The sequence below is a fragment of the Palaemon carinicauda genome, chromosome 25 (genome assembly GCF_036898095.1).
Source record: "Palaemon carinicauda isolate YSFRI2023 chromosome 25, ASM3689809v2, whole genome shotgun sequence".
Classification (NCBI taxonomy): domain Eukaryota; kingdom Metazoa; phylum Arthropoda; class Malacostraca; order Decapoda; family Palaemonidae; genus Palaemon; species Palaemon carinicauda.
Genome location: NC_090749.1, coordinates 102,898,289 through 102,924,644, shown reverse-complemented (window position 1 = coordinate 102,924,644; position 26,356 = coordinate 102,898,289). Strand labels below are relative to the sequence as shown.

The following is a 26,356-nucleotide window of genomic DNA, read 5'->3' as shown; positions in this document are numbered from 1 at the left end:
GAACCACACAAAATTTTATCCATTGAAATCAAACAAAACTTGTAGCAAAAAGAAAACAATGTTTATTTGTGTATACATTCACTTTGGTTTAAAGTTTCCTAGTGACTTTTTAACATGAACCACAAAAAAAGAAAAAATGTATCGGTTGAAATTAAACAACACTGACAGTAGGAAAATCCTTTTTTATTTTAGTATACTTTCACTGACATTTAAAAAGTGTCCTGCTTATTCTAATCAGATCCTCAAAAGCGATCTTACGTAACACATCTGCTTCTATACTTGATACAAATAAGGCATCTTGCCTACATTACTGTAGCACCTTCAACAGGCTACAACTGAGAAAATGAACGTTCACCTGAACAATTTCTGACCATTAATGTTAAAAACATATGGAAGATTTTAATTCGTTAACGATGAATGAATGGACCTTTGGTCATCCAAGAGGGATTTTCTTTTCAGCCATTTTTCTATTTTGAAATTTGGTGTGCTAAAAGTGGAACAAACTGGGTTGTGTTCAATCAACCATAAAAAAAGCCAAGTCACGTTCAGCTAACATAATAATAATAGCTATGACACGCCTCAAGACATTCTCAGTAATTGCACTCTTCAGAAATTTATTTCTTTAATGGTCCCAAAATATTAAAATCATTATAACTAATAATTCCTTTAATTACAAAGTTTTCTCATTTATTTTTTGCTAGTTTTTGCTTTTGTGAACCACTTCACGGAACAGGTTTCATTCAGCACGGTTATGGTTTCTGAATCTCCACGAATGATGAATCAGCGGTGGATCCTTCCCTTGGGAAACTAAGCACAGGCTCATCTTGCTTAATGGTTAACCCATCCCTGGTGTGAATTTTATTATGTGCTAAAAGACCACTTTTCCGAGAAAATGCTTTGCCACAGACACTACATTTGAATAATTTTTCTCCAGTGTGAGTTGTACAATGGTTTTTGAGACCAGACGGTTGAGCAAATGCTCTATCGCAGACACTGCATTTATATGGCTTCTCTCCAGTGTGAGTTCTATGATGAACTATTAAAGCACTTTTCTGAGCAAACCATCGGTCGCAGACGCTGCACTTGAATGGCTTCTCCCCGGTGTGAATTTTATGATGATCTTTTAAATTACATTTCAGAGAAAATGCTTTGTCACAGAAACTGCACTTGAATGGCTTCTCTCCAGTGTGGATTATATGATGTCTTGTCAGTCTACGCAAATCAGCAAATACTTTGTCACAGACGCTGCACTTGAATGACTTCTTGGACTTCTCGGACTTCACGGACTTCTCGGACTTCTCGGTGTGATTTTTATAATGTTTTGTGAGACTACCTTTCAGCGAAAATGTTTTGTCACAGACACTGCACTTGAATGGCCTCTCCCCGGTGTGAATTCTGATATGAGCTGCAAGATCACATCTTTGAAAAAATGCTTTGTCGCACACACTACACTTGAATGGCTTCTCATCAGTGTGGATTAGATAATGTCTAGTCAGACTACCTTTGTGAGAAAATGCTTTGTCACATACACTGCACTTATATGACTTCCCGGTGTGATTTTTATAATGTTCTTCGAGAATACCTCTCTCCGAAAATGCTTTGTCACAGACACTACACTTAAATGGCTTTTCTCCTGTGTGAATTCTACAATGGACTGCGAGTCTAGCTTTCACAGAAAATGCTTTGCCACAGTCATTACACTTGAATGGCTTTTCTCCTGTGTGAACTTTACAATGGATTGCGAGTCTAGCTTTTTCATAAAATGCTTTGTCACAGACACTACACTTAAATGGCTTCTCTCCTGTGTGAATTTTACAATGGATTGCGAGTCTCGCTTTTGCAAAAAATGCTTTGTCACAGTCATTACACTTATACGGCTTCTCCCCAGTATGAATTCTATAATGTGCTGTGAGACTAGAACTCCTATCAAATGCTTTGCCACAGATATCGCACTTGAATGGATTCTCCTCAGTGTGAATTCTGTGATGATATCTAAGGTGACCTCTCTGAGTAAATGCTTTTCCACAGACAGTGCACATAAATGGCCTCTCCTTAGTGTGAATTTTATGATGCTCTACGAGAATACGTTTCTTAGTAAAGGCTTTTTCGCAAACACTGCACTTGAATGGCTTCTCTCCAGTGTGAACTTTATGATGGTCTTTGAGATAACCTTTCAGAGGAAATGCTTTATCGCAAACACTGCACTTGAAAGGTTTCTCCCCAGTGTGATTTCTTAAATGTCTCATGAGAGCAGTTTTCCAAACAAAGACTTTGCCACATTCACTACACTTGAATGACCTTCTGCAAGGGTGACTTTCATAATGTTCTTTAAGATCAATTTCAGTAGAAAATGCTTTGTTACAGTCTCTGCATCTGAACTGGCTTCCAGGGTTAATTAGCTTATGGGTATTGGGATCAATGGCTCCACTAAATTGTTTTTCATAATTCCCACCCACCAATGACTTCTCACACGTACCAACATCAGTGTGAGTTTCAGACTCACTTTCCTGACAAAGAGGTTTTTCACAGCCGCTGTTTTCGATCTCTTCCTCCTCTTTCTGTAAACATTCTTTCCCCCTTCCTCTTCTCTCTCCTTCATCCTCTTTCCTACTGAATCCCAGCTGTATGCCACATTCCTCTTTCACATCTATCTTTACACTCTTCTCCTCTTGATTGATTTCCCTCTTGCTGATTTGTAACTCCTCCTCACTAACTGACACATCACAGTCCAAAGAATATTTAATGTCACTTTCGCTCGACTCAAATACTTCTGGTTCTGCTTTGAATTCTATTTCTGGCTCTGCTCTGAATTCTATTTCTGGATCCTTGAAAATTGAGCCATTATCACAGAGTCCATCACTCACAAAAATATCTTGATTTTCCAACTCGACTTCGGAGTGTGGAAACGAATCTTCCATTTCGCTTTTTATTGGAAATTCTGATGATTCAGAGTTCGTTATCTTCTCACTATCACAGGATGACATCTTCATCAGTGTTATCTTCAACGGTTTATAAATACATAGTTAACGCTAAACTTCCTACAGCACAAAGCAACACAGACCCTTCTCCATTTTTCCGAGTCCTCTTTTCTCTTGCAGGTATCTTCAGTAGTTTACACAATCTTGTCACAAGAGTTGGATGTTTGTTTCCTTTGCTATAAAAAGTCTGAAGTCTGAAAGAATAGAGAACAACTATCAGTGGAGAAGGGCAAGATGATAATGTTGGACTTTTCTGAAATAAAATGACAATTTTTGAACTACTAAACAAATCTAAAAAAGTAATTTGTATTTTTCCTAACCATACAAACCTGAAGCTCTTTATTATGGAGATATATTTAGCAACAGCTGAAACTAGCAGTAAAACATTTAGCGAGGTGTAACTAGCTTCTGCTAGTTAGTGGGGGGGGAGGGGGGGTAGATGAACCACCCAGCTGACACTCGCAGTAGCTAACAGGAGTCACTTTGCAATTGCAGGCACGACTTCATGGGGTAGGTGATGGCAGGCCAGTATGCGTAAAGAGCTTCAGGTTTGTATGGTTAGGGAAAATACAAATGATTTCCAAATTTGTCATCTGGTCGGGCACCAAATACAAAGATTTTACCTCTTAACTATGGAGACTCACGTTTAGGTAGGCGGAAGTCTAAGACGAACGGGTTACGACTCTTGTGCTTCGCGCGAACTGTGGAAGAGCGCACTTTATCCTTTCATTACCTCTCACCGAGAGCTAACGGCCGAGCCATTATTGCAACGGTGTGAGAACTAAGTATTGTGACTCAACCAGGTTAGATGTATCTTGGAGCTTAAGCTCCTCACTCACCTAGATGTTGCCTGATCACTACCTCACTGGGAGATCATGGACTTAACAAATATATATTACATACTGAATATCAAGTTACACAAGGGGCAATGGTGCCTACCTGCAGTCAGAGGATGTCAGCTTGCAGAGTTCCATGGATGCTAAAACCCCAAGAGAGGGGAGAATGAAGAATGAAGAGGCCAGTCACTCGCATATTCATTCTAGTCCTACAACTGGGTAACATCTGCCCTCAACCAATAGTTTCTTGTCCTACAAAGGAGCTGTGCTTGTGAGCAAGTTTTGTGCAGCCACCACAGGACGTATCAAAAAGGTATCTAGGTTACTGTGGGTTACATGCGGATACATCCAAGCATGAAGCTGAAGCAACTGGACGTTCTTGTGATAGATGTTAGCGTGTGGTTGTTTAAGTAGATCTTGAAGTGGAGGAAGTTCTCTCGGTTGATCTACTATCATTTGCGGAAGGTCCAGAAACCCTTCTGCATGAAGCCATAGCAAAGCTATGAGGGTCATCATTAGATTTTTGGATGCTCTGGTCTTGCTGAGCAAGCCTCTCATCACACAAAACGGGGGAAAGGCGTACACATCGATGTCACACTGTTGTTGAAATGCATCCTGCCATGGAGACTCAGGGTCTGGGACTTGGGAACAGTAAAGCAGGAGCCTTAAGTTCAGGGATGTTGCGAACAGGTCCACAGTCAGGGAACCCGCCAAAGTTAGGACTTAGTTGGCTATCAGAGGATTCAAAGATCATTCGGAACCCACTACCTGAGTCGCTCTGCTCAGATTGTCTGCGAGCACATTCCTTTTACCCGGAATGAAGCAAGCTGCCGGTGTTACCAAATGATCTTCTGCCCATCTTAGTATCTCTACTGCAAGATGGCATAGTTGCTGCGAAAAGGTACCACCTTGTTTCTTTATATAAGCTGCTACTGTGGTGTTGTCGCTCATCAACACCACCGAGTGACCCATCAGCATCTGATAGAACTGTTTGAGGGCTAGGAAGGCTGCTCTCATCTCTAAGAGATTCATGTACTGAGATTGTGTGGCGCAGCGAAGAGCAACAAATTCGGAGGATGGACGAGAAGATCTTGGCCCTTGCAGAGATTCACCTCTGCCAACCACCATAGGAGATCCGTTAAGTTGTTCCTGGCCCATTGGAACTAGGGTGTCCAGGAACCTGGGTGTGCTGGTCCCACAAGTACTTGAGATGTCATTGGAGGGATCTTATCCTGAGGCGAGAGTTGGGAACATGACGGATCAGGGAGGTTAGATGACCTAGGACGCACAACCACTGTCGACTAGACACGTCTTCTCGTCTGAGGAAAGGATGAGCCTGTGTACTCTGTCATCTGATGGAAAGGCTTTTTGTCTTATGGTGTCTATTAACATACCGAGGTACACTATTCTCTGAGATGGAAGCAGTGATAACTTCTTAAGATTTATCACGATCCCCAGATACTGACAAAACTCAAAAAGCATGTTCTGCCAAAACTAGCCAGTTGTCTAGGTATCTTAGGAGACGAATGCCGTTCTTGTGAGCCCATGTTGACACTAGGGTGAACACCCTGGTGAAGACCTGGGGTGCTCTTGAGAGACTGAAACGGAGAACTTTGAATTGATAGTGTCTTCCTTCGTGTATGAACCTTAGATACTTCCTTGAAGATGTATGGACTGGGATCTGGAAGTATGCGTCCTGGAGATCCAATGTACATGTGAAGTCCATAGGTCTTGCTGCTTGAATGACTGTGTCTGCTGTCTACATCCTGAACGGAGTTTGAAGGACAGACTTGTTCAAGGGTGAGAGATCTATGACTGGTCTCCATCCTCCAGTCACTTTTTTCCCCAGAAGAAGTCGGCTGTAGAAGCCTGGACACCTATTTGAGACCACCTTTCCTTCCTCTGAATGACTTCCCACCTTTCTGGCCCTTGGACTAAAACAGCTTCTTAGACACCTTAGTTTTTGATGTCGAGGGATGGAAAGAGTTAGAATGACCTCTGGGGGTCAAGGAGCTATCCCATAAGGCCGAGACTGATGACCTTGAGCCATGGCTCTATGGAGGAGAGAATCATTGGACGATTTTCTCCACATGTCAGCTGATCATTCCAACTCTTCAGGATTGAAGAGCGAGGGTCCCTCGAGGGTCGGGTTCCAAAGGCGGGTCACCTCCATGTCTGGCACCTGCCTGTAGAATCTTCCTATCACTGTATCCCTTCACAAAGTTGACTGTGTAATGCGAAAGGAATTCCAAGGTCCAGTAACGGACAGAAGGAAGGATTCCAAGGACCGCCTGATTGTCTCCTTGGAAAGATCTGCAGAGCGAACAATGGGGCCCAACAACCCGAACCATAGATCGAGCCACACAGCAGCCTGCATGGCATACCTTGCACCTCGCTCTATGTTGAGTAGCTCAGAGGCAGAAAGGGAGGCTCTCAAGGAGGATAGTCTATGCAGTGGAATGTTCGGTGTGAGAGATTCCGCCGACAGGTCTAGAGTCAGAGTAGAACGAGGATCTTGCTGTATCCTGTAATACTTCCTTTGGAGTACAAAAGGAAGTGGTAAAGATCAAGTGGAAGACCCTGCTCTAAAAGAACTAGAGGCACCTGCTATCTGAGAGATAGCTTTTCTTCTGGCTGCTTTAAGACCTTTTGACCAGGGAAGAGCTGCACTGGTCTCAGGTGGTTTCTGGGATCCAAGGATCCGATCCAGAACCTTGTGGTGTCGAGCAGGTATCCAAAAACTTGTTGAAGGTTCTCATGCACGCAATGACTTGCCAGAAGACATGTTCCCACTCTTTGCGCTTTACTTCAGAGTGCTATTTCGGACTTGCCGCTTTAGGGAGGAATTCTTTGTCAGTGTCCTTGAATTTATCTATCTACGGACTTTAATCTGAGAGAGCCTGGAGTAGGTCAAAGTCGTCATCTGGATCCTGAGATGGCCCTGCCTCGGGAGACCTCTTCGCCTGTTCCAGTCTCCGAGATTCCCTCGCCTTGGAATTCTTTGGAACCGTTTTGGAATCCTTAGACTCCTTCCTAGGAAGAAAATGTTTCTCCAGGACTGTGGTTTCCGAAGAAACTTGCAGTTCCTTAGGCTTCTATGATTTGGGAGGTGTGATTTCCTCCCGGAGGGGGAGAAATACAGGGCATTGATCCAGAGGAACAACTTCAATGGGTTTGGGGTCAAAGGGGTGGATAGTAATCTCCCGAGGAGAAACCATGTCTCTGCTAGTACGCAGATGGATGGTATCTGCATGTGGTGGAATCACACGCTTCATCCTACTTCTCTGCTTGGCCATCATACTGTCACCTGACTTGACTGGTGTTAAAGGGAGAGGTCCAGTAGGTGGGTCAGCTGCAGAGCCCTATATCTCCTTAGTGTTGGGTCGACGTGGTGTTGATCTAAACACCAAAGGAACAGAACTCTGAGCAGACCTTCTCCTTGGGTCAGAAGGAGCATCCACCGAGGACATGTTCAGAGGTACACAAGCAGTCACTCATGGATGAGGAGAAGGTTGGGCAGGTGGCACAAGCAACCTCAGCCCCTTTTGCAGAGACGACACCAAGGTGTTAAACCAGGAAGGGAGCTCTCAAGCCCGAGACAAGTCGCAAGCTTCCTTAGAGAATCATGAGGGAGGAGACCGGCTCTTAGGATGTTGTTCCGAGGGGCCGGTTTCTGGTGGAGGAAGCCTCTAAGGCATCATGAGAAGCTCTTTAGTGATGCGCACTGGGCAATCCGGAGAGATAAGAAAATTTGTGTATTTGTTGGGAGGTTCCTTAAAGCGCTCTGGAAAATGCACTGGCCTAATGCTAGAGCTGTCAGTATCGGAGAATGTTGATGAAGTTAAATTCTCACTAGCAAGCGAAACCTTGGACTCAGCCCTCGAGATGCTTGCCTGTTCTGCAGTTGGACTTGCTATTGGAGACGCTTTACTCGCTACAAAGAGTGGAATGGGTGTGGACGCACGCGATTCACAAGCGGAATCAAGAGATACGCACTCAATGGCGAATCCCAAGCAGAAGTCACTTTTTAGCAAACAACTGAGGGCAAGCAAGAAGTAGAAGGCCTCTGGAGCTCTTGTGCTGAAGGGGCACTCTGCTCACTTGAAGATGGGGGGCTAGGAGCCTCTGAGTGGGCCAACGTACTGGGTGGGAAAGCGTTTGAGTGCAGCAGAGCTGATAGAGGGGTGCGTTGCGTAGGCAAACGTTTCCTAAAAAATCCCCAGGCTTTGAAAGGTGCTGGAGGTAATCTTGACAGAGGCTTCCCTAATTGTTGGTCTATCTCATTTCTTTGTACGGTTTGAGGTCGATTGGAAGGAGGGTCAGGAGATGTGGCGCCGTGCGCTGACAGAAAGCGCACACATCTACGATGTCATCTAGAAGAGCATCTATCTCACTATCTAGAATGCTTGCCTCGTAATCGTGATCGTCTTGATCCCAAGTACTTAGCGTGAGACTTTGAGAGCGTGAAGCTCGTAATTGTGAGCACGAGGCCAGCGATCTTGATCGCGTGCGTGACGTCCGTAATCATGAGAGCAAGGCTTGTGATCGTGTGTATCTAGAGGAGGAGCACAAAGATGAACTTGATCTTGAGCAGTGCGTTCTTGATCAAGGGTGTTTCCTAGAAGACTTACGCCATGACTGCGATGACCTACGGTCTTTATGGCATGAGCGCATAGTGCTATCACGCGAACATCCATGGAATGAACGATTAGATTGTTAATGATCTCTTGAACCTCGTAAATGGGGTTAGGGTGAGCGTAAAGCTTATATAGGTGATCCTAAACGCCCAACAACAGCCAGGCCTGCAACACATTTGCAAGGGAAAATGGTTCTCCAGCGACTGGAGGTGAAGATACAGCATCAACATCCCCAGCACCCCAAGGTTCCCAAGGAGTAAGTCAGTCTGCGCTCCTACTCGACCGATTCCCAGAGGAAGGTGGGTGAGGAGGAGATTAGGAAAGCAATCCAGGAGAGCGGAAAGAAGCCAAACTCTTTTTCCTTGCGGAGGTAGACTCCGTGGGAGAAAGATCTCTCTTAACTTTCTTCTTCCTGCTCGAACTTCTCCCACTGGGAGGCCGACCACACCCGAAACTCGTTGCAGGGCAAAGCCTGCTCACAGCGACGCCCATCAGGCAGGACACAGCGGATGGTGATCTGTGTCCACGGAGGACACGAAGGTACTGCAAGGTATGCAAGGGAGTGTCAGAAGAAGGAGCACACTCACACCTGAAAAGAGAAAGTGCATAAAGCAATGGTTGTATGTCTAATAGCGAGACCTGGGAAGAGAGATACGTCCGATCTCAACCAGCAAAAAGAGAAAAGTGAGACAGCTCTGTGAGCTGTGAGTAGAGATAGGTGTGCTAGGGCACTGCCCAGCCAACCACTACTGACCCACAACAGTGGGCAGGTAGAGTTGCCACCACACATTTTCCTTCAGTCTATTGGCTGCCTCCTAGCTTTGCCGAAAGAGATATCCTATGTAAACAACGGAAGGTTTGTTAGTGCTGGAACAAAATATAATTTCCACAAATACTGTTCGGGATTCTAACTGTCAATGAAGAGGTGCATAACTAGCTAACAACAGATGACCCATCAGAGATGACACCACAAGAAACTGAACATCACCAGGGAAACACAAAAGATCTCGTTCGATCAGACATATCTCTCTTGCTTAATCAAAATTTTATTCAACTCGTTTGTAAAAACCAAATAAAGAATTCTTTGCAAAGGAACTGTCTATATTTCACTTGATTAAACTAACTAAGGAACAACTAGAGTCTAGCAAGTAAGGAAATTGAATCGCTCTGTAACAGCATTCTCCTCTTTTCTAAAGAACACGACTTTCCCAACTCCTTACAAATTTTCTACAGCAAAAATCTTCAAATGATTTGAAAGACAAGATTTCCTTTGTCACAAACATAGCATCTAAATGGATTCTCCTTTTACAGGCCATAAGCACTTAACCCTTTTACTCCGAATGGACGTACTGGTACGTTTCAAAAAACTCATTTCTTTACCCCCATGGATATACTGGTACGTCCTTGTAAAAAACTGCTATTTACATTTTTTTTTGCATATTTTTGATAACCTTATGAGAAACTTCAGGCATTTTCCAAAAGAATGAGACCAACCTGACCTCTCTATGACGAAAATTAAGGCTTTTAGAGCAATTTAAAAAATATATATTGCAAAATGTGCTTGAGAGAAAAAAAACGCCGGGGAGTTAAGGGTTGGAAAGTTCCAAATAGCCTGGGGGTAAAAGGGTTAAGAATTTGGAACCCAATACATATAAATAATTCAAAATACATAAATGAACCACACAAAATTTTATCCATTGAAATCAAACAAAACTTATAGCAAAAAGAAAACAATGTTTATTTGTGTATACTTTCGCTTTGATTTAAAGTTTTCTCGTGACTTTTTAACATGAACCACAAAAAAGAAAAAATGTATCGGTTGAAATTAAACAACACTGACAGCAGGAAAATCCTTTTTTATTTTAGTATACTTTCACTGACATTTAAAAAGTGTCCTGCTTATTCTAATCAGATTCTCAAAAGTGATCTTACGTAACACATCTGCTTTTATACTTGATAGAAATAAGGCATCTTGCATACATTACTGTAGCACCTTCAACAGGCTACAACTGAGAAAATGAACGTTCAGCTGAACACTTTCTGACTATTAATGTTAAAAATATATGAAAGATTTTAATTCGTTAACAATGAACGAATGGACCTTTGGTCATCCAAGAAGGATTTTCTTTTCAGCCATTTTCCTAAAAGTGGATCAAACTGGGTTAAGTTCATTTAGCCCTAATAAAATTCCTTTTTGCGATGATCAAAACCCTTCTTCTATTCCTCAAAAAGCCAAGCCTTGTTCAGCTAACATACTAATAATAGCTACGACACGCCTCAAGACATTCCCAGTAATCGCACTCTTCAGAAATTTATTTCAACTGTTGTCCCAAAATATTAAAATCATTATAACTAATAATTCCTTTAATTACAAAGTTTTCTCATTTATTTTTTGCTAGTTTATGCTTTTGTGAACCACTTCACGGAACAGGTTTCATTCAGCACGGTTATGGTTTTTGAATCTCCACGAATGATGAATCAGCGGTGGATCCTTCCCTTGGGGTACTATGCAGAGGCTCATCTTGCTTAACGGTTAACTCATTCCTGGTGTGAATTTTATTATGTGCTAAAAGACCACTCTTCCGAGAAAATGCTTTGCCACAGATACTACATTTGAATAGCTTTTCTCCAGTGTGAGTTGTATAATGGTTTTTGAGACCAGACGGTTGAGCAAATGCTCTATCGCAGACACTGCATTTATATGGCTTCTCTCCAGTGTGAGTTCTATGATGAACTATTAAAGCACTTTTCTGAGCAAACCATCGGTCGCAGACGCTGCACTTGAATGGCTTCTCCCCGGTGTGAATTTTATGATGATCTTTTAAATTACATTTCAGAGAAAACGCTCTATCACAGACACTGCACTTGAATGGCTTCTCTCCAGTGTGGATTATATGATGTCTTGTCAGTCTACGCAAATCAGCAAATGCTTTGTCACAGACGCTGCACTTGAATGACTTCTCGGACTTCTCGGACTTTACGGACTTCACGGACTTCACAGACTTCTCGGTGTTATTTTTATAATGTTGTGTGAGACTACCTTTCTGCAAAAATGTTTCATCACAGACACTACCTTTGAATGGAATTTCTCCAGTGTGAGTTATATAATGAGTCCTTAAAGTACTTTTCTGAGCAAAAGATCGGTCGCAGAAGCTGCACTTGAATGGCTTCTCTCCAGTGTGAATTCTTAAATGTCTCCTGAGAGCAAATTTCCCAAGAAACTCTTTGCCACATTCATTACACTTGAATGACCTTCTGCAAGGGGGACTTTTACAATGTGCTTTAAGATCAATTTCATTAGAAAATGTATTGCCACAGTTTCTGCATCTGAACTGGCTTCCAGTGGGAATTTGTTTTTCATAATTCTCACCCACAAATGACTTTTCTGTCGTACCAACATCAGTGTGGCTTTTGGAATCTCTTTCCTGAATCTCCATGAATAATGGATCAGTGGTGGACCTTTCCCTTGGAATACTAAGCACCAGCTCATTTTGCTTAACAATCAACTCATCTCTGGTGTGAGTTTTATGATGTGCTGTGAGACAACTTCTCTGAACAAATGATCTGTCACAGACACTGCACTTGAATGGCCTCTCCCCGGTGTGAATTCTGATATGAGCTGCAAGATCACATCTTTGAAAAAATGCTTTGTCGCACACACTACACTTGAGTGGCTTCTCATCAGTGTGGATTAAATAATGTCTAGTCAGACTACCTCTCTGCGAAAATGCTTTGCCACAGACATTGCACTTGAATGGCTTCTCTTCAGTGTGAATTCTGCGATGATATATAAGGGAACCTCTCTGAGCGAATGCTTTTCCACAGACAGTGCACTTAAATGGCCTCTCCTTAGTGTGAATTTTATGATGCTCTACGAGAATACGTTTCTTAGTAAAGGCTTTTTCGCAAACACTGCACTTGAATGGCTTCTCTCCAGTGTGAATTTTATGATGGTCTGTGAGATAACCTTTCAGAGAAAATGCTTTATCGCAAACACTGCACTTGAAAGGTTTCTCCCCACTGTGAATTTTTAAATGTCTCATGAGAGCAGTTTTCCAAACAAAGACTTTGCCACATTCACTACACTTGAATGACCTTCTGCAAGGGTAACTTTCATAATGTTCTTTAAGATCAATTTCAGTAGAAAATGCTTTGTTACAGTCTCTGCATCTGAACTGGCTTCCAGGGTTAATTAGCTTATGGGTATTGGGTTCAACGGCTCCACTAAATTGTTTTTCATAATTCCCACCCACCATTGACTTCTCGCACGTAACAACATCAGTGTGAGTTTCAGACTCACTTTCCTGACAAAGAGGTTTTTCACAGCCACTGTTTTCGATCTGTTCCTCCTCTTTCTTTAAACATTCTTTTCCCTTTTCTTTTCCCTCTCCTTCATCCTCTTTCCTACTGGATCCTAACTGAAGGCCATAATCCTCTTTCACACCTGTCTCTACATTCTCCTCTTGATTGACTTCCCTCTTGCCGATTTGTAAATTCTCCTCACTCACTGACGCATCACAGTCCAAAGGATATTTAATGTCACTTTCGCTCGACTCAAATACTTCTGGCTCTGCTTTGAATTCTATTTCTGGCTCTGCTCTGAATTCTATTTCTGGATCCTTGAAAGTTGAGCCATCATCACAGAGTCCATCACTCACAAATATATCATGATTCTCCAATTTCACTTCAGTGTCTGGAAACGAATCTTCCATTTCGCTTTTTATTGGAAATTCTGATGATTCAGAGTTCGTTATCTTCTCACCATCACAAGATGACATCTTCATCAGTGTTATCTTCAACGGTTTATAAATACATAGTTAACGCTAAACTTCCTACAGCACAAAGCAACACAGACCCTTCTTCCTTTTTCCGAGTCCTCTTTCTCTTGCAGATATCTTCAGTAGTTTACACAATCTTGTCACAAGAGTTGGATGTTTCTTTCCTTTGCTATAAAAAGTCTGAAGTCTGAAAGAATAGAGAACAACTATCAGTGGAGAAGGGCAAGATGATAATGTTGGAGTTTTCTGAAATAAATTGACAATTTTTGAACTAATTAAGAAATTTCAACAGTCATTTGTATTTTTCCTAACCATACGAACCTGAAGCTCTTTACTATGGAGAGATATATGTGGCAACAGCTGAAACTAGCAGGAAAACATTTAGCGAGGTGTTACTAGCTTCTGCTAGTTGGTGAGGGGGAAGGAGGTAGATCAACCACCCTAGTCACACTCGCAGTAGCTAACAGGAGTCACTTTGCAATTGCAGGCACGACTTCATGGGGTAGGTGATGGCAGGCCAGTATACGTAAAAAGCTTCAGGTTTGTATGGTTAGGGAAAATACAAATGATTTCCAAATTTGTCATTTGGTCCGGCACCAAATACAAAGATTTTACCTCTTAACTATGGAGACTCACGTTTAGGTGGGCGGAAGTCTAAGACGAACGGGTCGCGACTTTTGTGCTTCGCGCGACCTGTGGAAGAGCGCACCACATCACTTCGCTACCACTCACCGAAAGATAACGGCCCAAGCCATTTCTGTGACGGCGTGAGAACTAAGCATTGAGACTCAACCAGGTGAGATTTACCTTGGAGCTTAAGCTCCTCTCTCACCTAGACGTTGTTCGATTCCTACCCTAATGGGAGATCGGCGTCTTATCAAATACATATTACATACTGTATAACAAGTTACAAAAGGGACAATTGTGCCCACCTGGAGTCGGAGGATGTCAGCTTGCGAAGTTCCTCGAATGCTAAAACTGCAAGAGAGGGGAAGATAGAATTTGAAGGTTAATTAGTATAGTTTTGAGATTCGGACGTTCTAAGTTTTTTTTTTTTTTGTATTTATACAAAGACAATATCAATAAATCATGATTATTATGAATTTTATGTTCCTCTTTGAATAACAATAAACCATAACAAAGTTATTTATCATGATTCAATCATAAATGAAGATCCCTTTGCTCAATATCTTGCTTCTTTAGGCAAGACAGTCGCTCCTTCATCATCTCTCTCCTTCACTAACTCTGCTCATTTCGTCCATATTACCCACTCCTGAACTCTTACTAGAACGAATTTTCTTCTTTCTTATGTTAGCGAGATGTTGAAATTGTCATTTCCTCTGTGGTATGATGAAATTCTTGCTGAAACCAAGAAAAACAAACGCAAAAACCAGTCTGTGTCAGAGGTCAAATTCAAACGTGTACTCTTTATAAGGTTTGTGCCACCACTGAAGGCTGAAGGGTGTAATCACCATGTAATACATCATATTGTGACTCATGGAATCTCTACAGATGCCATTGTTCACAATTTGTCTTATATTAGAATGTAATGATTATCAAATTATACGGTAACAGAAAAAATACTGCATTTTCTTGTAGGAAGCAACACTTTTGGTGTATTAAGTTACTTTTACTAATTACCCTGTAACTTTTTCTTTTGGAACCGGAGAGAACGGACATGTCCGCTCTCTGCTCCTGCTAACACTTGGCCATACAGACCATTGTTTTTCAAAATGCTTTCTCTCTTACAGGTGTGATTTTTCTCTTTGATGCTCCTCATGCACGTATGTCCAGATTGATTGATTGATTTAAAGTTTTCAGGCATCCTGACATCTAAGATCATTGACGCCGATATCATTTAGTCTATTCATATATATGTGTGTATATATATATATATATATATATATATATATATATATATATATATATATATAAGTAAAAGAATATTCAATTAAAACCATAAAAGTTTAATGTCATTGTAAAAGTTAAATAGTTTTCAGAAGACCTGCTTCTGAAATAATTCTAAAAATGCCACTTGCACAGTAGGACACATCATGTCCAAGAATCTTGGCAAGGATGAACCTGCCACCCTCACCTCGAGCCTCAAATAAATATCTATTCCTTAAGTTATTATAATTGGGGCATTCGATCAACAAATGCCTCACTGTTAGAGGTACCAAACAAGTCGTCACAATATGGTTGGTGTTGGCCCTTCAGCAAAAACTTGTGTGTCAACCGAGTGTGACCAATACGGAGACGACAAAGAGACGTCTCGCATTTTCGGGGCATCATGTTATACCTCCAATGAGATATGAAATTTGTTACCTCTCATTTTATTGCCATCTAGGCTATCCCAGTGCTGTTGCCATTTATTGCAAAGCAATTTCTTGATGTTAGGTAGGAAGTCATTACAGGGAATGGGATACCTTCTTGGTACCAACTCTGATGTCGCATTCTTTGCCAATGAATCTGCCTTCTCATTCCCACACACACCTACATGTGCTTGAACCCAACAAAATTGAACTGTTATACCTCTCCGTCCAATAATAAAAAGCCATTCTAAAATCTTTAAAACTAGAGGGTTACTAGAATTAAAAACTTCTAAAGCTTGAACACTCCTTGCATCACTAAAAATGATAAAATTACCCTCCTTTTCCAACGCTTATTTTCTCAACAGCAGTTAGTATGCCATACAGTTCGGCAATAAATATTGAAGCTGTTAGAGGAAGTGCACCTCTACAATTAAAATCATTACTATGTACTCCAAATCCGACGCCAGCATCAGATTTGGAGCCATCAGTATCGATAAAAGTTGATCCTCTATGTTCTGCAACATGTTCCATAAAAAGAGACCTGGATTCTAGGTCAATCATATTCTTCTTAACTCCAATAAAATATTTACAAAAAGATATCTCTGGTAACTTCCATGGAGGCGTTGATGATACCTTGAATGGAAGTACCTTATTTCTAATTATATCCAGACTATTTAATAATCGTTTCACCCAAAAGCCATAAGGTTGAGGAGATTTTGGGTGCAACTCAAAGTATGATGCGTGTCTTACAAGGCTTGCAGTCTGAAAGGCTAAAGAATTAGGGAGTCTTTGCAATCTAAACCGATACCGAATAATGGCAGAAATTCGGTAAAGATCTAGAGGTAACTCTCCAGCATCAACAAGGAGACTTGGGATAGGTGAGGCTTTAATGCTCCTGTGGACAACCTAATACCACCATGATGTACTGAATCTAATATCTTTAACTGGCTTTGGGTGGCTGAGGAGTATATTTCACATCCGTAACTGATTTTGGAAAAAATCAAGGCATTGTATAATTTCAAAATAGTATTGCGGTCTGCCCCCCATTATGTGTGGGACAATACTTTTAAAATATTCAGAGCCTCGAGACATTTAGCTTTTAACACTTTTAAGTGAGAAATCCATGTAAGCCTACAATCAAATATCAAACCTAAAAATTTAACTTCACTTGCACATGGTATCCGTTGACCTTTAATGTATATATCCGGGTCTGGATTTACTCCCCAGATACGACAGAAATGGACAATAGTAGTTTTACTTGTCGAGAACTTAAATCCATTCATATCGGCCCACTGGATAATTTTGTCAATTGAGAGTTGTACTTTTCTCTCAACCATTGCCATTCTAACTCCAGCAAATGTTATTGAGAGATCATCCACAAATAATATTGAGAGAACATCTCAGGGAATGACTGAGGATATCCCATTAATTGCTAGTGCAAAAGGGGTTACACTCAGCACACTCCCCTGAGGAACTCCTTCTCCCTGACACTCTCTAATAGAGCTTCCCCCACCCTCACTTGAAAAACTCGGTTTGAAAGAAATGCCTGAATAAATATTGGCAGCTCTCCTCTCAATCCCAAATCATGAATTGTTTTAAGTATACCATATCTCCAAGTGGTATCATATGCCTTTTCAAGGTCAAAAAAGACTGTCACATGGTGCTGTTTGGAAGCAAATGCTTCACAAATAGAGGACTAAAGTCATAACACATCAGTCGTTGAGTGCATTTTTCTGAATCCACATTGGGTCGGTGATAAAATACCCTTCTTTTCAAGGTACCATATCAGTCTTGCATTGACCATCTTCTCCATAATATTACATAAACAAGATGTCAATGCAATAGGTCGGTAGTTTGCTGCTAAAAACTTGTCCTTACCGGGTTTTAAAAAGGCTAAAATAATGGCTAGTTCCCAAACACTTGAATAACTGTGATCATGCCATATTCTATTAATAATGCTTAAAATAAATATCTTTGCATTAAAATGTACATGTTTAATCATTGCATATGGAATTCCATCGGGTCCAGGGGCTGTATCGTTACAAGTGGAAAGTGCCGAATCATATTCTCTTTCAGTGAAAGGAGAATTATACGACTCTTCCCTTCCTGTTGCAAAATTTAAAATTTTCTTGTCTTCAATGCTTCTGTACTGGTGATCAGGAGCTGCTACATTCCTGCACGATACATTTGAAAAATGGCCAGCCAGGGCATTACTAACTTCATTTCCTTCGGTCACATACTGACCATTCACTTTCAACACTGGTGGTGGGTTTGGGGTGAATTTGCCTGCAGTCTTTTTTACTTTCCTCCAAACAGAAGATGGTGGTGTTCTACTATTAATAGAGGAAACAAAAGCCACCCAAGATTGGCGTCTAGCTTCTTTCATGGCACGACGGAACTGTGCTCTACACTATTTGTACGTTATCAAATTTTCATCTGTACGGCGTCTACGCAATCTAGTCAGAGATTTTCCGGTGGCTCTGTGCAAGGCTGTTAATTCTGAAGACCACCACGGGACTGGTCGTCTTTTGAAGTCCTGTGGTTTTGGGAATCGAACTGATTCCTGCTGTATGGAGAGTTCCATTCAGTAGGTCTATGGCATCATCAATACTTTCAAACTGTTCTGCACTCCCTTCGATTTCACTTAGCTCACAAAATTTAACCCAGTCTGCCTTGTCAAGATTCCATCTTTGCAATCTTTGTAAAGGCAGACCCTTGTTGGTGTTTATAATGATTGGTGCATGATCACTAGTATGCCAATCATCTAATGTCCTCCAATCAAAATCAAGAAGGCAGTTAGAGCTTGCAATTGAAAGGTCAACGCATGACAAGGTACCTGTCTGAACACGGAAGTGCGTGGGCTCTCCTGTATTAAGGAGTCCCACATCCTCATTCTCCACAATTGATGAGATAATATTGCCCCTTGTGTTTGCCAAAACATCACCCCAGAAAGGATGTCTACCATTCATATCTCCCAGTAAGAGAAATGGTTGAGGGAGTTGCTGAATGATCTCTGCTAAATCATCACATAAAATATTATCCTTTGTAGGTAAGTATAGAGAGCATATTGTATATTTTCTCCCTAAATCAATTTGTACAACCACTGCCTGCAGGGTTGTACGTATAGATATAGGTATTTGGGGAACATCTCGACGAACGTACATGAGACTTCCGCCATGGCTCCCTGCTTGATGCTTATATAGTGTTCTATAGCTAACATACTCTCGAGGACTAGGAGTGTTAGAATCAAGCATACTTTCCTGTAGACGTACAATTATGGGGGAATGTTCATGAATTAGCAGCTTATGTTCTTCAAATTTCGCCCTTAAACCCTCACAGTTCCATTGCAAAATGGAGGAGAAAACTATGGATTATTTCTGGAAGACATCTTGGATGAGGTCTTCCCATTAGCAGTTTTTAATCTAACATTATTTCCTGTAGGTTTCTTCAGAGATGGTCTTGTTATGTTGGGTTTTACAATTGTGTTTTTCTTTGCATCCTTTTCATCTATTTGTTGAGGTGGATGGTGGACCTCAACTTGAATTTCTGATTTATTTAAATTGTCTTCTGGTTGATCGGAAACAACAGACAAAACATCATATTTATTTGACGTCATAACTCTAATATTTCTAATGGAAGGGGGGTGAGAGAGATGGAGGTCTCTCTCTTTTACGATTAATAGGTTGTGAGTTACCAGGTTTTTGTACACCTGATAACTTGGTGTCAGGTGGAATCTCCAATAAATCAGGCAAGGATATGGCCTGGGAGAGGTTAATACTATCCTTTGTAATAGGGGACAAAGGTTTGATAGTGGTGGGTAATGTCTTTTTGTTGATACTCAATGATAAATCTTTAGGAGGAGATATTCTTGTCATATGCAGCACTTTATCAATAGATGGTGAATTCCTTTTTCGAGAACTACGTACAGTAGTAAGTGGGTAAGATGATTCCCGAGGAACCTTTTCTCCTGTTTTTAATGTCTTTGAATAGGTATTAGATTTATTTAATAATCTCTTGGCATGCCCCACACTTACATGTTCAATAATTGATTTATTGAGGGCAGCCTCTTCTAACTTATAAAACTGGCAGCTCCTATCATTAGATTTATGATTAGAGTTGCAGTTTAAGCACCTTGCCTCAAGTGTACATTCCCCATGGGAAATATTGGAGCAAGTATTACAAATTTTATCATTCTTGCAAACTTTGGAAGGATGCCCAAATTTAAAGCAATTATAACATTGCAGTGGCTTCTGCTTAAAAGGTTGAACTCTAATCCTTTCATTTTCTATGTTTATGTGGAAAGGTACATCAGCATCCTGGAAAGTAAGAACAATCATTGATGTTCCATGTACTTTATGTACTTTCCACACTGATAGTGGACACATAGCCAATATCTCTTCTTCGGTAAATTAATAAAGATCCCTATTGAAAACCACTCCCCTTCCATAGCTAAAGTTTAGATGGGGTTTGATGTCTAATTTTATATCATCATTTACTGTCTTCAAATTGGACAATATAACAGACTGTGTGAATGACTTGGCCTTTATCAAATATCTTTTCTTACCAAATCGAGATATATCTCCTGGTGCGATCGAACCTACCTTCCTCTGACGAAATTTTCAGATCTTGAAATAATTTTCAGTACCTCCCGTAGATTGAGAAAGAAGCCACATTGGTGGTTTTGGCTTTTTTTGGGATGGCATAGCTACCTCTATATCTTTATCAGCCCAGTCTGCTGGTCTGTAGACATCCAGATCTTTAGGTGACCCATCACACAGAGCACCGTTAACGCTCATATTACCTACTTTAATATTAACAATGTTACAGCTTGCATTAACCCTGGATAGGTACGCTCCTCGGACACCCCTTTAAGGGTATACTCGGACGCGAACGACCCCGACCCCTAAAAAAAAATTCTTGAAAAATCAGTTTTTGCAGTAACCTCCTTTTTTCTTTTGCCAAAAAAACTTCAATGAATGCTTAAAACAACTGTAAAGATAAATACTACTTATTTGCAGAAAAACTATTTATTATAAATATTTTAAAAAATTAACTAGAAAAAAAAAAGACCTGACATAAAAATTCATAAAAAAAATGTTTATACATATATACACAAATCCTTTTAGGAATTGATTCTTGAATGTTTAGGACACATCTTGATGTATTTTGGATGAAGTCAGACCCATGGAGGTGAAGATCTGAAATGAGAAAAAAAGGGTAACTTTTTTTGGCCAAAAATATTTGTCCAAATTTCATGAATTTTTTTGGGTACCCAAATGAAATAGGAAGTGGCTAATTTTTTTAGGGAATAAACATATGTTATCCTAAAATAGAAATATGTAAAAAAATCTTCATTATTTTGTAAATTACATTTATATCAGGGGCCATATCTAGAGGTAATTTTTTGAGTACTTAGAAATTTCGTAAAAAAATACATATATTTAATATATAATATGATATTTATGCAGGTAAAAATATACCAAAATATCACAAATTCTATAGGGAACAAGAATATATATAGATAGGGCAGCTTACGCTTCGGATATGTCCACAAAATGGCCGCCAACCACACTGACTCAGACTCCCTAATCTGCCACTTGAAATGTAGGAAGGGTATGTCAATTTCAAGGTGTTATTTACTAATATAATTATTATTGGATATGCATAAAAATTGTATGGTGGGTTGATGGATAATTGTCGATTATTTTACGACTATAAAATTAAAATTCTGACCCAAAAAATTTTTTTTGAAGGGAAATAAAATCGAAAAAAAAAATGTAAAACAATATAATATTTTAGCTAAAAAAATTTGATGATATTCAATCAAAAAAGAAGTAAACAAAATTTTCCGACAAATAAACATCTAGAGGAATCATTACTCTGTGATAGTTCCTTAGTACGTAGTAATTTTGAAAGAATTGGGAAAAAACGAAAAAATGGCAATCACCGGAAAATCGAACACATACCTATATATACGCCATATCTGGCTAAAAAAAAGATAGGCATGGGTAGCCAGATCATCTAGAAACACTTTCCAACACTATAAAATATAAGTTTTGCGACACTACTTGCCAATTCCTTACGGTAACATGACTAAGCAAAAAAATGCAAAACAAATAAAAAGGGGCACTCGCGGAAAAATGGCTAACATTCTAATATACAGCATTTCAGAAAAAAAAAATTCAGCCACGTGATAGGCAAACCATCAAGGCACATTTTCCGACAAATAAACATCTAAATGAATCATTACTCTGTGATAGTTCCTTAGTACGTAGTAATTTTGAAAGAAATGAGAAAAAACGAAAAAATGGCAATCACAGGAAAATCGAACACATACCTATATATACGCCATATCTGGCTAAAAAAAAAGATAGGCATGGGTAGCCAGATCATCTAGAAACACTTTCCAACACTATAAAATTATAAGTTTTGCGACACTACTTGCCAATTCCTTACGGTAACATGACTAAGCAAAAAAATACAAAACAAATAAAAAGGGGCACTCGTGGAAAAATGGCCATTCTAATATACGGCATTTCAGAAAAAAAAAATTTCAGCCACGTGCTAGGCAAACCATCAAGGCACATTTTCCGACAAATAAACATATAAATGAATCATTACTCTGTGATAGTTCCTTAGTACGTAGTAATTTTGAAAGAAATGGGAAAAAAACGAAAAAATGGCAATCACAGGAAAATCGAACACATACTTATATATACGCCATATCTGGCTAAAAAAAAAATAGGCATGGGTAGCCAGATCATCTAGAAACACTTTCCAACACTATAAAAATATAAGTTTTGCGACACTACTTGCCAATTCCTTACGGTAACATGACTAAGCAAAAAAATGCAAAACAAATAAAAAGGGGCACTCGCGGAAAAACGCCCAACATTCTAATATACGGCATCTCAGATAAAAAAAAAGACATGCACGTGTTAGCCCAACCATCAAGGCACACTTTCTAACACATAAACATGAAAAAAAAATCAATAATATACGGCAATTCCTTACTACGTAGTAAATTTTTACAAATATTGAAAAAAAAAACAGAAATTGGCAACCGCAGTTAAATACCCAATATACCAATAACTACGTCGTATCTGACAAAAACAAAATCACGCATGGGTAGCCAGATCATCTAGACACACTTTCCAACACTAAAAAAGCAAAAGTTTTACGACACTATTTGGCAATATCTTACGGAAAAATGACTTGGCAAAAATATGCAAAAAAATGAAAAAGGGGCACTCGCGGTAAAATGCCCGACATTCTAATATACGGCATCTCAGATAAAAAAAAAGACATGCACGTGTTAGCCCAACCATCAAGGCACACTTTCTAACACATAAACATGAAAAAAAAATGAATAATATACGGCAATTCCTTACTACGTAGTAATTTTTACAAATATTGAAAAAAAAACAGAAATTGGTAACCGCAGTTAAATACCCAATATACCAATAACTACGTCGTATCTGACAAAAACAAAGTCACGCATGGGTAGCCAGATCATCTAGACACACTTTCCAACACTAAAAAAGCAAAAGTTTTACGACACTATTTGGCAATATCTTACGGAAAAATGACTTGGCAAAAAAATGAAAAAAAAATGAAAAAGGGGCACTCGCGGTAAAATGGTCCTCGTGGTGATGAACGACATTTTAACTAAAAAAAAAATCATGCACATGGTAGCCAAACAATCCACCAAGACTTTCCACAACTGATAACCTATACAAGTTGCACCATTCTACGACAATTTCATAATACGTAATAACTTTGATAATTATGCAAACTACCTTAGAAGGGTAAACTCGGTCGCGCTCGACCCCGACGCGTCTCAGAAATCGGGGAAGGAGTACAGCTACAGCAATGTACATCTGGACACTACTAGAGCGTGTAGGGGAGACACCTCCTGCAGGTCGATCACCCACAAATTCAGTCACGGGGGTGAGTCACGTGAAAAAAACCTGTTTTTTTTTGACGCTCGGGGTCGCAAACGACCCATCGTACCTATCCAGGGTTAAATGCTTCCTCATGACAATTAAATGATAAACCAAGAATCCCAATTATCATCTTGAAGTTTCATTCTAATTTCTTTAATTAATCCATAACACTCAAATATTTTATGTAGCACATCATAATTAGCAACTAATGGGATTTGGGTAACGTACAGGACATTCAGTTTTTCTGTGTTCCCCAAATTACTCTTTTTTCAAATGTTTAAAGAATGAATAGTCCTTTTTAGTTCCTATATCGTCAATGGAATTTTCGTTAAATGAATTGCCAGAGGTCGTCAACAGTGCTGGGGGCGAGTCAGCATATCCAGGGGAGGTGGGGTCATTGTCACAAGAATCCATTAGAATAAAGAAAAAAGAAGAGTGATATTTTGAATAGTTTCATGTACCTGCTTGAGAACTTTAAGGCATCACATGTTGGGAAGGAAATTTGCACTCTCCACTACCGGCACAGTGAGAGTATACTTCCCAGATGGTCCACTCCATACCCTACCCGAAGGATAGCATCAAAACAGATATAGAGGCACAGGTGTAAGCTGAACCCGCCTGTTAGGACCGAGACCAAGAAACTATGGAATCATCCTCCTCATATCTGTAATGACAGGCTTCCGGCCAAAAGCCAAGAGTCCTACCCCAAGCATTAGAGCCCCCTGGATTCCGAAGACCCAACACTTGAGAATAGTTCCGCCAAAAAGGTCCAAACCATCTTCGGGATGGCTGAAATCATCCAATACTCTCACATATAGCTTTGACCATAAACACCTCACAACCGTGACACCTTTCCCATTCATCAAAGCAGGCAGTAATACCAGATGTAGAAACATCCGCCCAAGCATCTATAACAGATGTAGAAACATCCATGCCATAAAAAAAAAAAATATAATAAACATACATATGTAAACATATACACATATACATATGGGAATTTTACTCATAGGGTTGGGACAGCAACATGAAAGAAAGTTTATAATATTAGGAGAAGGTTGAAGCAATATAAAGAGGAAGAAAAAGATAAGAAAGAGAAATTTAGATTCGAACTGGGGGAGAAATTTCCCCAAGTTCGAGAGCCCTCTTGCCCGTCACCAAGTTTCAGCACGGGAATAGAATACCGTGCTGAAGCTCAATGACTTAATCAAGGCATTCTCTCATTAAGAGGGTAATCTGATGTTGAATATTTGCAAATGACCTACTTATATTTTCTATTTTATTTTTAAAGAATACTAGAAAATTATTTGCTAGTTCCTGGTCACTGTGCCCCTCTGGTAGCTTTTTTACATTTCCCATTATACCATTTTGGAAATGATATAACATATATGTCTGTTGCTGCTTCGCTTTCTTTCCTTCTTAGTGGGTAATTATATTGGCACATTGCAATTTTGTATTCTACCAATGTACTTTCAGCTTTTAACCGATTCCACTTTCATTCCTTACGTCTTTTTCACCTCTTTCTCTAAAGTCTCTCTATCAAACAATGTACTGAATCCTGACCCTCCTCCTAATCGACGACCAGGAGCTCATGACATCAGGGGCATAAGTATGTCCCTGGCGTTTAAACGCAACTCTGTGGTGCAGGTGTTGCAAGCGTGTGTGTGGCAGCATTACACAACTGTGAGACGTGACTCACTGGTACTGTGGTGGCTGCACAACAGGTGGTTTAAAAATAACTCAGGCTCCTTGATGGACAAGTAGCAGACGGTTGAGGGCATTGGTTACCGGTGGTTAGTCTGTATGAATGTTAAGCATGACTGACTCATTTTTCTTTCATCTTCCCCTCTCTTGGGGAACAGCCCCATGTGTCCTCTGCGCGCTGGCCTCGCCTATCTGCAGATAGTAGCCATTTCCCTTGCGTAACCTAGTATAGTCTTCATACTTTTACATGTTCCTGATACTCCTCGCGAGGTGGATATTGCGAATGTTTTTTATTTGCATTCCTATTCTTAAACTTTGAACATTCCTACCTACACAGTCACATTGCTAGTTCCTCACAACCACAGAGGCTGCTCAGGCCACTGCGAGCACATTACACAATGTCTCCTTTTGGCGAGGTGTTACACAATGTCTCCTTATAGCGAGGTGTTACACAATGTCTCCTTTTAGCGAGGTGTTACACAGTGTCTCCTTTTAGCGAGGTGTTACACAATGTCTCCTTTTAGCGAGGTGTCGAGGGTTTTTTTCTGTATAGGTAAAAACCCGGGGCAATGACCAAGATAGAGGTTGGACTACCGCCTCCCTAACAGGTGAGTCGTCCTTATCAAATAGCGTAAGGTTTGTTTAGTGGCAGAACAAATGACAAATTTGGATATAATTTGTATGTTTCCTAACGATACAAACATTTAGCTATTTATACAAATGGTCCCACCATCACTTGTCTCCCACAAGTCCTGCCAGCAATCAAAAGTGGTGAAACATCACTGACTTATGAGCGACGGCACCCGATACCCCCCCTCCACCTCCCTCTTAACGAGTGGTTGGGTGGTTGCCACCTCACACTGAAGTCTTGGTGGTTAGTTTTCCAGCTTTGCCGAATGGTAATCCCTATTAATCCTTTTACCCCCAGGCTATTTGGAACTTTCCAACCCTTAACCCCCAGCGGTTTTTTTTTTCAAGCACATTTTGCAGTATATTTTTTTTAAATTGCTCTAACAGCCTTAATTTTCTTCATAGAGAGGTCAGGTTGGTCTTATTCTCTTGAAAAATGCCTGAAGTTTCTTAAAAAATTATAAAAAATATGCAAAAAAAAAGGTAAATAGCAGCTTTTTGCAAGGATCTACCAGTACGTCCATGGGCGTAAAGGGAT

The 26,356-nt window shown here is 40.2% G+C and overlaps 3 protein-coding genes across 3 annotated transcripts in view; all 3 read right to left on the bottom strand.

The window, feature by feature from the left end:
- Positions 1–26,356, bottom strand: part of LOC137619178 (zinc finger protein 721-like) — a 177,023-nt gene that overhangs the window by 32,002 nt on the left and 118,665 nt on the right. The window lies entirely within an intron of this gene.
- LOC137619306 (zinc finger protein 271-like) lies at positions 88–3,168 on the bottom strand. The gene has a single exon (XM_068349467.1). The coding sequence runs from the start codon at positions 2,988–2,990 to the stop codon at positions 750–752; it is 2,241 nt and encodes a 746-aa protein (XP_068205568.1). The 5' UTR covers positions 2,991–3,168; the 3' UTR covers positions 88–749.
- LOC137619175 (zinc finger protein 665-like) lies at positions 10,899–13,229 on the bottom strand. Its single transcript, XM_068349361.1, has one exon. It carries the CDS (start codon positions 13,227–13,229, stop codon positions 10,899–10,901), a length of 2,331 nt encoding a protein of 776 aa, XP_068205462.1.

Bases quoted from the DNA above. Each gene is read 5' to 3' on its own strand.
- LOC137619306 (XM_068349467.1), bottom strand. From the start codon at position 2,990: ATGAAGATGTCATCCTGTGATAGTGAGAAGATAACGAACTCTGAATCA.
- LOC137619175 (XM_068349361.1), bottom strand. From the start codon at position 13,229: ATGTCATCTTGTGATGGTGAGAAGATAACGAACTCTGAATCATCAGAA.